The sequence below is a fragment of the Oncorhynchus nerka genome, linkage group LG28 (assembly GCF_034236695.1).
Source record: "Oncorhynchus nerka isolate Pitt River linkage group LG28, Oner_Uvic_2.0, whole genome shotgun sequence".
NCBI lineage: Eukaryota > Metazoa > Chordata > Actinopteri > Salmoniformes > Salmonidae > Oncorhynchus > Oncorhynchus nerka.
In genome coordinates, this window is record NC_088423.1 from 32,554,726 (window position 1) to 32,569,568 (window position 14,843).

General features: G+C 50.0%; 1 protein-coding gene across 2 annotated transcripts in view; it reads left to right on the plus strand.

The window, feature by feature from the left end:
• Positions 1–14,843, plus strand: part of LOC115113135 (spectrin beta chain, non-erythrocytic 1) — a 131,692-nt gene that overhangs the window by 107,118 nt on the left and 9,731 nt on the right. For both annotated transcript variants that reach the window (XM_029640425.2, XM_029640424.2), the window contains 7 exons: positions 9,839–10,063; positions 10,865–10,954; positions 11,143–11,427; positions 12,546–12,676; positions 13,308–13,512; positions 13,612–13,986; positions 14,167–14,411. In XM_029640425.2, coding sequence (XP_029496285.1) covers positions 9,839–10,063; positions 10,865–10,954; positions 11,143–11,427; positions 12,546–12,676; positions 13,308–13,512; positions 13,612–13,986; positions 14,167–14,411 — 1,556 coding nt within the window. The remainder of the gene's footprint in view (positions 1–9,838; positions 10,064–10,864; positions 10,955–11,142; positions 11,428–12,545; positions 12,677–13,307; positions 13,513–13,611; positions 13,987–14,166; positions 14,412–14,843) is intronic.

Sequence of the window (14,843 nt, forward strand, 5' to 3'; positions counted from 1 at the left end):
GAGCTTGTTACTGATGTAAATTGAGAAGAGCGTGGGGCCTAGGTTTGAGTCTTGGGGTACTCCCTTGGTGACAGGCAATGACTGAGACAGCAGATTTTCCGACTTTATACACTGTACTCTTTGAGGTAGTTAGCAAACCAGGCCAAAGATCACTCAGACACCAATACTCCTTAGCCAGCCCACAAGAATGGAATGGTCTACCGTCTCAGAAGCTTTGGCCAAGTCAATAATAATAGCAGCACAATATTGCTTAGAATCAAGGGCAATGGTGACATCATTGAGGACCTTTAAGGTTGCATAACTTGAGCGGAAACCAGATTGCATTGCCGAGAGAATACAATAGACAATCAAGAAAGCCAGTCAGTTGATTAGTGACAAGTTTTTCCAACACTTTTGATAAGCAGGGCAAAATAGAAATAGGCCTATAACAGTTAGGGTCGCTTGAGCTCCCCCTTTAAATAAAGGACGAACTGTGGCTGCCTTCCAATTAATGGGAACCTCCCCAGAAAGGAGAGACAGGTTTTACGATGATAGGGGTAGCAACCTTAAAGAAGAAAGGGTCTAAACCATCTGGCCAAGATGTTCTTTTGGGGTCAAGTTTAAGGAGCTCCTTTAGGACCTGGGACTCAGTGACTGCCTGCAGGGAGAAACTTTGTAGCGGGGCAGGGGAAAAAGAGGAAGAAGCATCAGGGATAGTCGCATTAGAAGGGATGGGAGATGATGAAATGTTGGACGGGCAAGGAGGCATGGCTGAGTCAAATAGGAATCCTGATTTAATGAAATGGGAATTAAAGGGGAGGCAGGGGCGGCAGGGTAGCCTAGTGGTTAGAGCGTTGGACTAGTAACCGGAAGGTTGCAGGTTCAAATCCCCGAGCTGACAAGGTACAAAGCTGTCGTTCTGCCCCTGACCAGGCAGTTAACCCACTGTTCCTAGGCCGTCATTGAAAATAAGAATTTGTACTTAACTGACTTGCCTAGTTAAATAAAGGTAAAAAATAAAATAAAAAAAGAGCTCAGCTGTGTGCTTCTTGTCAGTAACAACCACATCATCAACTTTAAGTGACATGGGCAGCTGTGAGGAGGAGGGTTTATTCTCCATTTCTTTAACCGTTTTCCAGAACTTCTTGGGGTTAGACCCACAGAGAGAGAACTGCTCCTTACTAACTAACTTTGGCTTTCCGGATAGCCTGAGTGCACTTATTTTTCATTTGCCTTAATGATAGCCAGTCAGTCTGAGTATGCATGTGTCGAGCCTTTCACCAAATGCAATTCTTGTGGTGGAGTAACTCTGCAAGATCATGGTCGAACCAGGGACTGAACCTGTTTTTACATTTACATTTACATTTAAGTCATTTAGCAGACGCTCTTATCCAGAGCGACTTACAAATTGGTGCATTCACCTTATGACATCCAGTGGAACAGTAGTGCATCTAAATCTTTTAAGGGGGGGGGGATTACTTTATCCTATCCTAGGTATTCCTTAAAGAGGTGGGGTTTCAGGTGTCTCCGGAAGGTGGTGATTGACTCCGCTGTCCTGGCGTCGTGAGGGAGTTTGTTCCACCATTGGGGGGCCAGAGCAGCGAACAGTTTTGACTGGGCTGAGCGGGAACTGTACTTCCTCAGTGGTAGGGAGGCGAGCAGGCCAGAGGTGGATGAACGCAGTGCCCTTGTTTGGGTGTAGGGCCTGATCAGAGCCTGGAGGTACTGAGGTGCCGTTCCCCTCACAGCTCCGTAGGCAAGCACCATGGTCTTGTAGCGGATGCGAGCTTCAACTGGAAGCCAGTGGAGAGAGCGGAGGAGCGGGGTGACGTGAGAGAACTTGGGAAGGTTGAACACCAGACGGGCTGCGGCGTTCTGGATGAGTTGTAGGGGTTTAATGGCACAGGCAGGGAGCCCAGCCAACAGCGAGTTGCAGTAATCCAGACGGGAGATGACGAGTGCCTGGATTAGGACCTGCGCCGCTTCCTGTGTGAGGCAGGGTCGTACTCTGCGGATGTTGTAGAGCATGAACCTACAGGAACGGGCCACCGCCTTGATGTTAGTTGAGAACGACAGGGTGTTGTCCAGGATCACGCCAAGGTTCTTAGCGCTCTGGGAGGAGGACACAATGGAGTTGTCAACCGTGATGGCGAGATCATGGAACGGGCAGTCCTTCCCGGGAGGAAGAGCAGCTCCGTCTTGCCGAGGTTCAGCTTGAGGTGGTGATCCGTCATCCACACTGATATGTCTGCCAGACATGCAGAGATGCGATTCGCCACCTGATCATCAGAAGGGGGAAAGGAGAAGATTAATTGTGTGTCGTCTGCATAGCAATGATAGGAGAGACCATGTGAGGTTATGACAGAGCCAAGTGACTTGGTGTATAGCGAGAATAGGAGAGGGCCTAGAACAGAGCCCTGGGGGACACCAGTGGTGAGAGCACGTGGTGTGGAGACGGATTCTCGCCACGCCACCTGGTAGGAGCGACCTGTCAGGTAGGACGCAATCCAAGCGTGGGCCGCGCCGGAGATGCCCAACTCGGAGAGGGTGGAGAGGAGGATCTGATGGTTCACAGTATCGAAGGCAGCCGATAGGTCTAGAAGGATGAGAGCAGAGGAGAGAGAGTTAGCTTTAGCAGTGCGGAGCGCCTCCGTGATACAGAGAAGAGCAGTCTCAGTTGAATGACTAGTCTTGAAACCTGACTGATTTGGATCAAGAAGGTCATTCTGAGAGAGATAGCGGGAGAGCTGGCCAAGGACGGCACGTTCAAGAGTTTTGGAGAGAAAAGAAAGAAGGGATACTGGTCTGTAGTTGTTGACATCGGAGGGATCGAGTGTAGGTTTTTTCAGAAGGGGTGCAACTCTCGCTCTCTTGAAGACGGAAGGGACATAGCCAGCGGTCAGGGATGAGTTGATGAGCGAGGTGAGGTAAGGGAGAAGGTCTCCGGAAATGGTCTGGAGAAGAGAGGAGGGGATAGGGTCAAGCGGGCAGGTTGTTGGGCGGCCGGCCGTCACAAGACGCGAGATTTCATCTGGAGAGAGGGGGAGAAAGAGGTCAGAGCACAGGGTAGGGCAGTGTGAGCAGAACCAGCGGTGTCGTTTGACTTAGCAAACGAGGATCGGATGTCGTCGACCTTCTTTTCAAAATGGTTGACGAAGTCATCTGCAGAGAGGGAGGAGGGGGGGAGGAGGATTCAGGAGGGAGGAGAAGGTTGCAAAGAGCTTCCTAGGGTTAGAGGCAGATGTTTGGAATTTAGAGTGGTAGAAAGTGGCTTTAGCAGCAGAGAGAGAAGAGGAAAATGTAGAGAGGAGGGAGTGAAAGGATGTCAGGTCCGCAGGGAGGCGAGTTTTCCTCCATTTCCGCTCGGCTGCCCGGAGCCCTGTTCTGTGAGCTCGTAATGAGTCGTTGAGCCACGGAGCGGGAGGGGAGGACCGAGCCGGCCTGGAGGATAGGGGACATAGAGAGTCAAAGGATGCAGAAAGGGAGGAGAGGAGGGTTGAGGAGGCAGAATCAGGAGATAGGTTGGAGAAGGTTTGAGCAGAGGGAAGAGATGATAGGATGGAAGAGGAGAGAGTAGCGGGGGAGAGAGAGCGAAGGTTGGGACGGCGCGATACCATCCGAGTAGGGGCAGTGTGGGAAGTGTTGGATGAGAGCGAGAGGGAGAAGGATACAAGGTAGTGGTCGGAGACATGGAGGGGAGTTGCAATGAGGTTAGTGGAAGAACAGCATCTAGTAAAGATGAGGTCGAGCGTATTTCCTTCCTTGTGAGTAGGGGGGAGGGTGAGGTCAAAAGAGGAGAGGAGTGGAAAAAAGGAGGCAGAGAGGAATGAGTCAAAGGTAGACGTGGGGAGGTTAAAGTCGCCCAGAACTGTGAGAGGTGAGCCGTCCTCAGGAAAGGAGCTTATCAAGGCATCAAGCTCATTGATGAACTCTCCGAGGGAACCTGGAGGGCGATAAATGATAAGGATGTTAAGCTTGAAAGGGCTGGTAACTGTGACAGCATGGAATTCAAAGGAGGCGATAGACAGATGGGTAAGGGGAGAAAGAGAGAATGACCACTTGGGAGAGATGAGGATCCCGGTGCCACCACCCCGCTGACCAGAAGCTCTCGGGTGTGCGAGAACACGTGGGCGGACGAAGAGAGAGCAGTAGGAGTAGCGGTGTTATCTGTGGTGATCCATGTTTCCGTCAGTGCCAAGAAGTCGAGGGACTGGAGGGAGGCATAGGCTGAGATGAACTCTGCCTTGTTGGCCGCAGATCGGCAGTTCCAGAGGCTACCGGAGACCTGGAACTCCACGTGGGTCGTGCGCGCTGGGACCACCAGATTAGGTGGCCGCGGCCACGCGGTGTGGAGCGTTTGTATGGTCTGTGCAGAGAGGAGAGAACAGGGATAGACAGACACATAGTTGACAGGCTACACAAGAGGCTACGCTAATGCAAAGGAGATTGGAATGACAAGTGGACTACACGTCTCGAGTGTTCAGAAAGTTAAGCTTACGTAGCAAGAATCTTATTGACTAAAATAATTAAAATGATACAGTACTGCTGAAGTAGGCTAGCTGGCAGAGGCTGCGTTGTTGACTATGTAGGCTAGCTGGCAGTGTCTGCGTTGTTGACACTACACTAATCAAGTCGTTCCGTTGAGTGTAATGGTTTCTACTGTGCTGCTATTCGGGGCTAGCTGGCTAGCTAGCAGTGTTGATTTACGTTACGTTGCGTTAAAAGAACGACAATAGCTGGCTAGCTAACCTAGGAAATCGCTCAAGACTACACAATTATCTTTGATACAAAGACGGCTATGTAGCTAGCTATGTAGCTAGCTACGATCAAACAAATTCTCATTCTCATTTTCTTTATGGGGGCTTGTTTGTTAACAATACCACTGAAAACATAAAAAAGAAGGTCCAAGCGTCTTCGACAGAGGGGATCAAGCTGATTCTTTACCATTTTACAGAGGCCAGTTCATGAAGGAAGGCTTGTTTAGCAAGCGTCTATGACAGATCTGGACAGGTCATTTCACTGAGCAGCCATTACAAACACAGGCTGTAAAACAGTGATCACTAAGGTCATTACAGAAAACACCAGACTGATACACATCAGGATTATTTGTGAGGATAACATCGAGGAGAGTAGCCTTTTCTGGGTGTTTGGAGTCATACCTTGTGGGATTGGTGATAATCTGAGAAAGATTTAGGTAGTCCCTTTGCTTCAGAACTTGGTCAGGTGGTTTAAGCATGTCCCAGTTTAGGTCACCTAGCAGGACAAATTCAGACTTAGTGTAAGGGGCCAGGAGAGAGTTTGGGGCAGGTAGGGTACAGGCCGGTGCTGATGGAGGACGATAGCACCCAGCAACAGTCAACAAAGAGCTATTTGAAAGTTTAATGCTTAAAACCAGCGAATCAAATTGTTTGGGGACAGACTTGGTAGAGACAACCAAGCACTGAAGGTGATCCTTGGTAAAGACTGCCACTCCCTCACCATTGGAAGATCTTTATTGATGAAAAAGGTTATAATCAGAAAGGTTATCATCAGTATTCAAAACATTCTTCCTTATTAACCACGTCTCAGTAATGACCAACACATCTGGATTGGAGCTGTGAACCAACACTTTCAATTGATCCATTTTAGATAATAAGCTTCTCGTGTTAAAGTGCAGAAACCCAGGCTTCTACGAGAGCAGAAATCACTGAAGCAGATATCAGAGCACAAGTCAGAATTGGGGCTAACAACTATAGATGGGCCAGGGTGTACATGTACATTTCCAGGTAACATCAACAGTAATACAATCAAGGCACGGCATAGGACAGAGAGAGCTCATAGGACAGAGAGAGCTCATAGGACAGAGAGAGCTCATAGGACAGAGAGAGCTCATAGGACAGAGAGAGCTCATAGGACAGAGAGAGCTCATAGGACAGAGAGAGCTCATAGGACAGAGAGAGCTCATAGGACAGGGAGAGCTCATAGGACAGGGAGAGCTCATAGGACAGAGAGAGCTCATAGGACAAAGAGAGCTCATAGTACAGGGAGAGTTCATAGGACAGAGAGAGCTCTACAGTGCTGATTTATGACATCTGAATGTGCATCAGATGGCAACAAGATCATATTGTTAAGCAATTTCATCAGGTAACATGAATACAAAGCTGGTGAGAGGTGGTTAGACTAGGATGGGAGGCCAAAAGTCTGTGTAACCAATAGAGTCAGAGTCCCGCGTGTGGAAACAAACAGTCTGTGGTTGGGCAAAGAAAGTTTGTAGTCAACAAAGTATGCACAATAAAAAAAAATATATATAACGACTTGGGGCTAGCCATTTTAAGTTCAGAGTCACTCGGCCCAACGGTGCGCGTGTGCTGGAGGCGAGCGAAAGCTCGGTAGAGACGGTTGAGTGTGGTGGGAGGTACCTGTACCAGACAGGGGGAGACAGGACAGGCCAGGGTGAACAGAGAGGGTTGAGTGTGGTGGGAGGTACCTGTACCAGACAGGGGGAGACAGGACAGGCCAGGGTGAACAGAGAGGGTTGAGTGTGGTGGAGGTACCTGTACCAGACAGGGGGAGACAGGACAGGCCAGGGTGAACAGAGAGGGTTGAGTGTGGTGGGAGGTACCTGTACCAGACAGGGGGAGACAGGACAGGCCAGGGTGAACAGAGAGGGTTGAGTGTGGTGGGAGGTACCTGTACCAGACAGGGGGAGACAGGACAGGCCAGGGTGAACAGAGAGGGTTGAGTGTGGTGGGAGGTACCTGTACCAGACAGGGGGAGACAGGACAGGCCAGGGTGAACAGAGAGGGTTGAGTGTGGTGGGAGGTACCTGTACCAGACAGGGGGAGACAGGACAGGCCAGGGTGAACAGAGAGGGTAGAGTGTGGTGGAGGTACCTGTACCAGGCAGGGGGAGACAGGCCAGGGTGAACAGAGAGGGTAGAGTGTGGTGGGAGGTACCTGTACCAGACAGGGGGAGACAGGACAGGCCAGGGTGAACAGAGAGGGTTGAGTGTGGTGGAGGTACCTGTACCAGACAGGGGGAGACAGGACAGGCCAGGGTGAACAGAGAGGGTTGAGTGTGGTGGAGGTACCTGTACCAGACAGGGGGAGACAGGACAGGCCAGGGTGAACAGAGAGGGTTGAGTGTGGTGGGAGGTACCAATACCAGACAGGGGGAGACAGGACAGGCCAGGGTGAACAGAGAGGGTAGAGTGTGGTGGGAGGTACCTGTACCAGACAGGGGGAGACAGGACAGGCCAGGGTGAACAGAGAGGGTTGAGTGTGGTGGGAGGTACCTGTACCAGACAGGGGGAGACAGGACAGGCCAGGGTGAACAGAGAGGGTAGAGTGTGGTGGGAGGTACCTGTACCAGACAGGGGGAGACAGGACAGGCCAGGGTGAACAGAGAGGGTTGAGTGTGGTGGGAGGTACCTGTACCAGACAGGGGGAGACAGGACAGGCCAGGGTAAACAGAGAGGGTAGAGTGTGGTGGAGGTACCTGTACCAGGCAGGGGGAGACAGGACAGGCCAGGGTGAACAGAGAGGGTAGAGTGTGGTGGGAGGTACCTGTACCAGACAGGGGGAGACAGGACAGGCCAGGGTGAACAGAGAGGGTTGAGTGTGGTGGGAGGTACCTGTACCAGACAGGGGGAGACAGGACAGGCCAGGGTGAACAGAGAGGGTTGAGTGTGGTGGGAGGTACCTGTACCAGACAGGGGGAGACAGGACAGGCCAGGGTAAACAGAGAGGGTAGAGTGTGGTGGAGGTACCTGTACCAGGCAGGGGGAGACAGGCCAGGGTGAACAGAGAGGGTAGAGTGTGGTGGGAGGTACCTGTACCAGACAGGGGGAGACAGGACAGGCCAGGGTGAACAGAGAGGGTTGAGTGTGGTGGGAGGTACCTGTACCAGACAGGGGGAGACAGGACAGGCCAGGGTGAACAGAGAGGGTTGAGTGTGGTGGGAGGTACCTGTACCAGACAGGGGAGACAGGACAGGCCAGGGTGAACAGAGAGGGTTGAGTGTGGTGGGAGGTACCTGTACCAGACAGGGGGAGACAGGACAGGCCAGGGTGAACAGAGAGGGTAGAGTGTGGTGGGAGGTACCTGTACCAGACAGGGGGAGACAGGACAGGCCAGGGTGAACAGAGAGGGTTGAGTGTGGTGGGAGGTACCTGTACCAGACAGGGGGAGACAGGACAGGCCAGGGTGAACAGAGAGGGTTGAGTGTGGTGGAGGTACCTGTACCAGACAGGGGGAGACAGGACAGGCCAGGGTGAACAGAGAGGGTTGAGTGTGGTGGAGGTACCTGTAGCAGACAGGGGGAGACAGGACAGGCCAGGGTGAACAGAGAGGGTTGAGTGTGGTTGAGGTACCTGTACCAGACAGGGGGAGACAGGACAGGCAAGGGTGAACAGAGAGGGTTGAGTGTGGTGGAGGTACCTGTACCAGACAGGGGGAGACAGGACAGGCCAGGGTGAACAGATCACCAGGTGGAATCCAAGCAGCAGTGCAGCAGGTAACAGGAGTAGGTGTCACACCACCTTGGGAGAAGCTTTCATTTCTGGAGGCAGATTTCTTGTAGAACATGCCAGTGAATGGTCTTTGAACAGCAGGAGGGGGCTTCAGAGGACGCTTGTTGGGCCAAAAGCCCTTTTACGTCACACATTAGTGCTAATTGAATTTGTATCTGGTCTGTCCTTTCAAGCCTGGGAGCTCAGTTCCAGGTTGGAATGGTGTCCTCAGGTCTCTGCTGTTTGTTGGCTAGAGCACCCTCTGTACAGCTTGATACTGCTGGAGCTTGACATATTGTATGTCTCCCACGGGTATGTTATGTCACCATATAGGACTGCGCTCTTTTCCTCTCCCTTTGATTGGTGTCTAGGTAAATGGTACATTTCTGTATAATTTTACATCGTGGTTTCATATTAGGTAAAAGTACAATGTCAGTAATTGACCTGAGGATAAGTTCACTTGCATAGCCAAACTATGAGTGAAATGTTAAGCATGATATTAGGTTTTCTCTTTTCCTTTAATTAGGAAAATTGCAGCATAAACTACACCGCACACATATGCCGTGTTGGCTCAAGGTTTATTATGCAGATAGTTTATTCATACTAGTGAGTGGCGCTGTAGCGAGCAGACAAACCACGTTATGTAACAGCCCATGCTTCTCACATACACCCCCCCCTCATTATGTTATCTCTCCCTCGCCATGATGTGTGGAGGAGCCAGTTCTGTGTCTGTGAGATGTGTAGTGTGTGAGAGAGACAGAGTAAAACAGAGAGAGAAATGGAGCGGAACAGAGAGCACTTGGTAGAAATACAGTAGAGAATACTGATTGTATATTAGCAATTATAAACGCGGTGGTTTGAGCCCTGAATGCTGATTGGCTGACAGCCGTGGTATATCAGACCGTATACCACGGGTATGTCAAAACATTTATTTTTACTGCTCTAATTACGATGGTAACCAGTTTATAATAGCAATAAGGCACCTCTGGGTTTTGTGGTATATGGCCAATTTACTACGGATAAGGGCTGTGTCCAGTCACTGCGCGATGCGTCGTGCCCAAGAACAGCCCGTAGGCGTGGTATATTGACCATATCCCACACCCCCTGTGCCTTATTGGTTATCTGTGTTATTAAAGATTGTGTACCCATGGTATCCTTTGTGTAACCCAGACCTAAAATGTGTGCATGTGAGAGAGGGAATGCATTTCCGCTGTTTATTCGATCTGCGAGAGAGAGACCGGAAACTCCTAGAGCACAAATGAGACGGAGAACTCTGGAACGCATGCTAGGGGGTTGACCAGAGAGGGAGCTAGAGAGAGCATGCTATGACTGTCTCTCTCCTCTCTACTCCTCCTGGTGTGGCGTCTCTAGATGCTGGAGAGCCAGGTGGAGGTGCGTCAGAAGGAGGTGGAGGAGCTGCAGAGCCAGGCCCAGGTCCTCAGCCAGGAGGGGAAGGACACAGATGAGGTGGACGGCCAGCGCCGCATCGTGGAGAAGAAGTTCCAGCAGCTGCTAGACCCACTGAAGAAGAGGAAGGGAAACCTCATGGCCTCCCGCGAGATCCACCAGTTCAACAGAGACGTGGAGGACGAGATCGTAAGTACATTAAGCCTTTAATCTAGCCTAGTCGTGTGTCTGTCTGTTTCTGTCTGTCTGATGCTGTGATCCATTTCTGTCTCTGTGTGTGTGTCTGTCTGTGAGGCTGTCTGTCTGCCTGTGTCTGTCTGTATGTGTGTCTGCCTGTATGTGTGTCTGTCTGTATGTGTGTCTGCCTGTCTGTGTGGCTGTCTGTCTGCCTTTGTGTCTGTCTCAGTGTGGGCGTGCGCATGTGTGTTTCAGAGAACGAGTAAAAGAGATGACGTACTGTATGCCTACTTGTGCAAATGTTAATTGTATTTTTATGCAAATGTGAATAGGCTACAGTATGTTTGTGCTTGTGTGAAATCCCTGCCCTATAATAGTGTGGAATAGCAGCAGAAGCTGAACAGCAGAGCAGTTCCCTTGTCTGAAGTGATTTAAGTGATAAAAATCACTATTTTGTATTTTTTTCTCCTCTTTTGAGGGAAGGCACCCACTAAGAGTAGCAGCAGGTGCATGCTTTCATAGCTGTGAGGGTTTGTTTATTATTGTAATGACTGTATTGACTCCTTTCATACAGGCAAGAAGGAGCAGGCTTCGTGTTTTGAAATTAATGGGTTGGGTCTCTGAATAGAACTGATGTGTCTCATCTGTGTATGTCATCAACTGCATTTAAAATGCTTACCAAAAAAAAACGCTTTGCCCAAATCATGCTTTTCAAGTGGTTAGCTGTTGTTTAATTTCTGTCATTGCATTTGCTACATCAATGTATCAGTCTTCCGAAAATGATTCCTACCTATTTCTGTGTTTTCCTCTTAGCTCTGGGTTGAAGAGAGAATGCCACTGGCAACATCTACAGACCACGGAAACAACCTGCAAACAGTCCAGTTACTCATCAAGAAAAACCAGGTAAGAAACAAACTCCCATCAGTTTGAACCTTGAACAGTATTTCCATCCATAGAATATTAGTTCTTAGCATTTACAGTACTACCATTAGAATCCAATGACAGATCTATTTCTGTACCAGATAACCACTGTACTTTTAAATCCGCTGACATCATTCTGACCTGCTGCCCTTTGACCTCTCCCACACCAGACCCTGCAAAAGGAGATCCAGGGCCACCAGCCGCGCTGTGACGACATCTTTGAGCGGAGTCAGCAGGTGCTGAAGGATGACGACAACAGCCCCAGCGGCGAGGGGATCCGCCAGCGGCTGGCCGACCTGCGGCGCCTGTGGGCCCAGATCCTGGAGGAGACGGCCAAACGCCATGGACGCCTGGAGGAGGCCCACAAGGCCCAGCAGTACTACTTTGATGCTGCCGAGGCTGAGGCCTGGATGAGCGAGCAGGAGCTCTATATGATGTCAGAGGAGAAAGCCAAGGTGAGGGGTGCAGTGTGTCTGAAAGCTAAAATTGCTATTCATAAGCAATCAGAATGGGGTTTGAATGTGAAGTAGCATGGTGACTGGACCTGATAGGATGAGTAGCAAGCCGTTAGAGATACAAAGTGGTTTTTGGTTAGGACTGGTGGGTTGTACTCCAGTATTTTGTTGTGATGGATCATTAGTAGGGGAAAAGTTGAATAGGAAAATGGGTTCTTTCAAAAAAGCTGCTTTTTTGTAACAGGGCAAAGCTGCTGGATAGGAGGGCTGGTTGATACTGTACCAGGGGTATTGTTGCACTTGGTAGAGTTAGGTCTATGACCATTGCCCAGTAAGTTGTTGGTTTACCAGGCAGAAGTGGGTCATTGTCACGAGGAGAAATTAGGAAGTCAGTGGAGGGTGAAAGACGAGGGCAGTGACTTGGTCTAACAGGCTGAATCCCAATTCTTCCCCTTTTCCTTGATGCTCTGCCCTCCATTTGCATAAGTGTCCCAAAACTGAAGGAGTGAAAAATGTAGAGGGTACAGGAGCTAATTAAGACCTCCGATAGCCTCTTCAACCAAGCCAGCAAGGTTGCAGGCTCCAGAGCTGTCCCAACAAAATACAAAATAGTTGAGAGGCGTACCTAATTCTATGACACATGCGTTTGTTTGTGTCTGATTACAAGACTTGACACATAAAACAAACTGAGGGATTTGTTCATTTGAATTTCATGTTTGTTTTGTTATTTAAAAGTGGAACATGAATTGCATCATCCAAGTCAGGAGTGTGTCCCGAAGTTGATGGGTTAATTGATCCCTTCGCCATTCTCTGGAGTTTTGTTAGCAACACGTGACAATGGAGGGACGTCTGAGCGAGTTGGTTAAGGGCGAGGGGATGATTTGAGATTCAGCGAGGGCTGTGTGGTGTTGGATGTGAAAGGTGAGTAGACAGAGAGAAGTCTTCCAGGCCATCATTCCATTTGTCCTTGACTCCTTAACAGTCTCCTTCTACAGGCCTGGATCTCTGTGAGACTAGTCTATTTCTAGTCAATACTGTGCCCTCTACACTGATTGTATGTGCCTGTTCATACTCACTGTCTGCGTCTGTACCTTGACTCTGTCACTCTCTCTGTGTAGGATGAGCAGAGCTCCGTGGCCATGCTGAAGAAGCACCAGATCCTGGAGCAGGCTGTGGAGGACTATGCTGAGACTGTCCACCAGCTCTCCAAGACCAGCAGGGGCCTGACGGCCGCCGGACACCCAGAAAGGTGAGGGGTCTCAGGGGCTTATCCTCAGGGTTTAACAATCCCCTCCAGTGAAAATTGGAAGTTGAATCCATGGTCCTATTCACCAATTTCAGACTAAAGAACGTTAAAGGGATAGTTCATGATTTTGGCAATGAACTCGTGAATGCCATTTTTATGTCCAGTGTGAAGGAAGTTAGAGGTGGTTTTGCTAGCCAATCCTAACTTTCATTAGTGCAATGACTGAAAGTTTACAGGAGCTGTTCCCATTGACTTCCAGTCATTGCGCTGATGCTAGTTAGCAATTGCGTTAACGTTAGTTGGCAACTTCCTTCAAACTGTGCACTGAGACACAAAAATGGTACCCACGAGTTCATCTGATTCTAGGGAAGTAGATAAAGGGCTGGCATTGCCAGAATTCCTAACTATCCCCTTAAGGGCTTAAACCCAGAGTGGTCAGTCAGTACCAGACAACTAACATTAGATCAGTGTAAGGTTAAGCTCTACTCCTGCTGAGTTGAAGTAGGATTTAACCACGCAGAGGTTTAACACTTGACAGTTTAGCATCCCCGAAGATGGCGAGGATAGGATAATGTAGTTCCTATATCCTAACCCCCTCCCTCTCTGCCTCCTCCTCCCTCCTTCTGCTGTGTAGTGAACGGATCGGCATGCGTCAGTCCCAGGTGGATAAGCTGTACGCGGGACTCAAGGACCTGTCGGAGGAGAGGAGGGGGAAGCTGGACGAGAGGTTCCGTCTTTTTCAGCTCAACAGGGAGGTGGATGATCTGGAACAGTGGATCGCTGAAAGGGAGGTGGTGGCTGGGTCACATGAGCTGGGACAGGACTATGAACATGTCACGGTATGTAGTGCCACCCTGCCACCCATGTTCCCCTGATGCCAGAGTATCTTGCGGAATATGTCCATTCAGACTTGATAATGTGATAATCTCCCTCTACAGATGCTTCAGGAGCGTTTCCGTGAGTTTGCTCGCGACACGGGCAACATTGGTCAAGAGCGAGTGGACACCGTCAACCAGCTGGCGGACGAACTCATCAACTCGGGCCACGCCGACGCGGCTACCATCGCCGAGTGGAAGGACGGGCTGAATGAGGCGTGGGCCGACCTGCTGGAGCTGATTGACACACGCACGCAGATCCTGGCGGCGTCCTTCGAGCTGCACAAGTTCTACCACGACGCCAAGGAAATCCTCAACCGCATCCTGGACAAACACAAGAAGCTGCCTGAGGAGCTGGGCCGGGACCAGAACACAGTGGAGACCCTGCAGAGGATGCACACCACCTTCGAACACGACATCCAAGCCCTGGGGACACAGGTATGACAATGACACCAGAGAGACGGAGCCAGTAGCCAGAAAGCCAAAATGCCTAAAACAGAGGTTGGACTACAGCCTTAACTAAATGTGCAGCTATAAGGTGAATCTCTCACAGATCATAGACAAGACTTCTCAACATTTGGTATCTGCCTACCCATATTTCTCCCTTTTCCTCCCCAGGTGAGGATGTTGCAGGAGGATGCTGTGCGCCTGCAGTCTGCCTATGCCGGAGACAAGGCTGATGACATCCAAAAGAGAGAGGGTGAGGTTTTGGAGGCCTGGAGAACACTGCTGGAGGCCTGTGACGGCCGCAGGGTCAGACTGCTCGACACCGGCGACAAGTTCCGTTTCTTCAGCATGGTCCGAGACCTCATGCTCTGGATGGAGGACGTCATCCGCCTCATCGAGGCTCAGGAGAAGCCCAGGTACCGTGAACCTGATGGGAAGCGGTTTTGCCTCAGGCTGGTTCTTTTAATAGTTTGGCATTATTGCAGTACACATTTTTTTCTCCTACAGACTCCCCAACAAAAGCCAGAAAAGGTGTCAGTAATCTGTAGTTTTCTGTAAGCAGCTTTTGGTCTGCAGCTTACGCTGTAATCACACTTTCTCAGGTCTGGATTTATGTATCTAATCCTCAATGTTCTGATTGTTGTTATTTACAAAGTTATCCACACTAGCTCACCCCAAACAACCCTCTGTATGAATGCTGTAGCTCTGGCACTGTAGTGTAGCCCAGGTTTTCAACTGAAGGCTCAGCTGAATGTATTGCCACCCACGGACGGTTCTTTTTATAACCACTGAAGATGCAGCTGCAGAAAATGGTGAATAGTCAATGTATCAATACTCAATTAATGTCC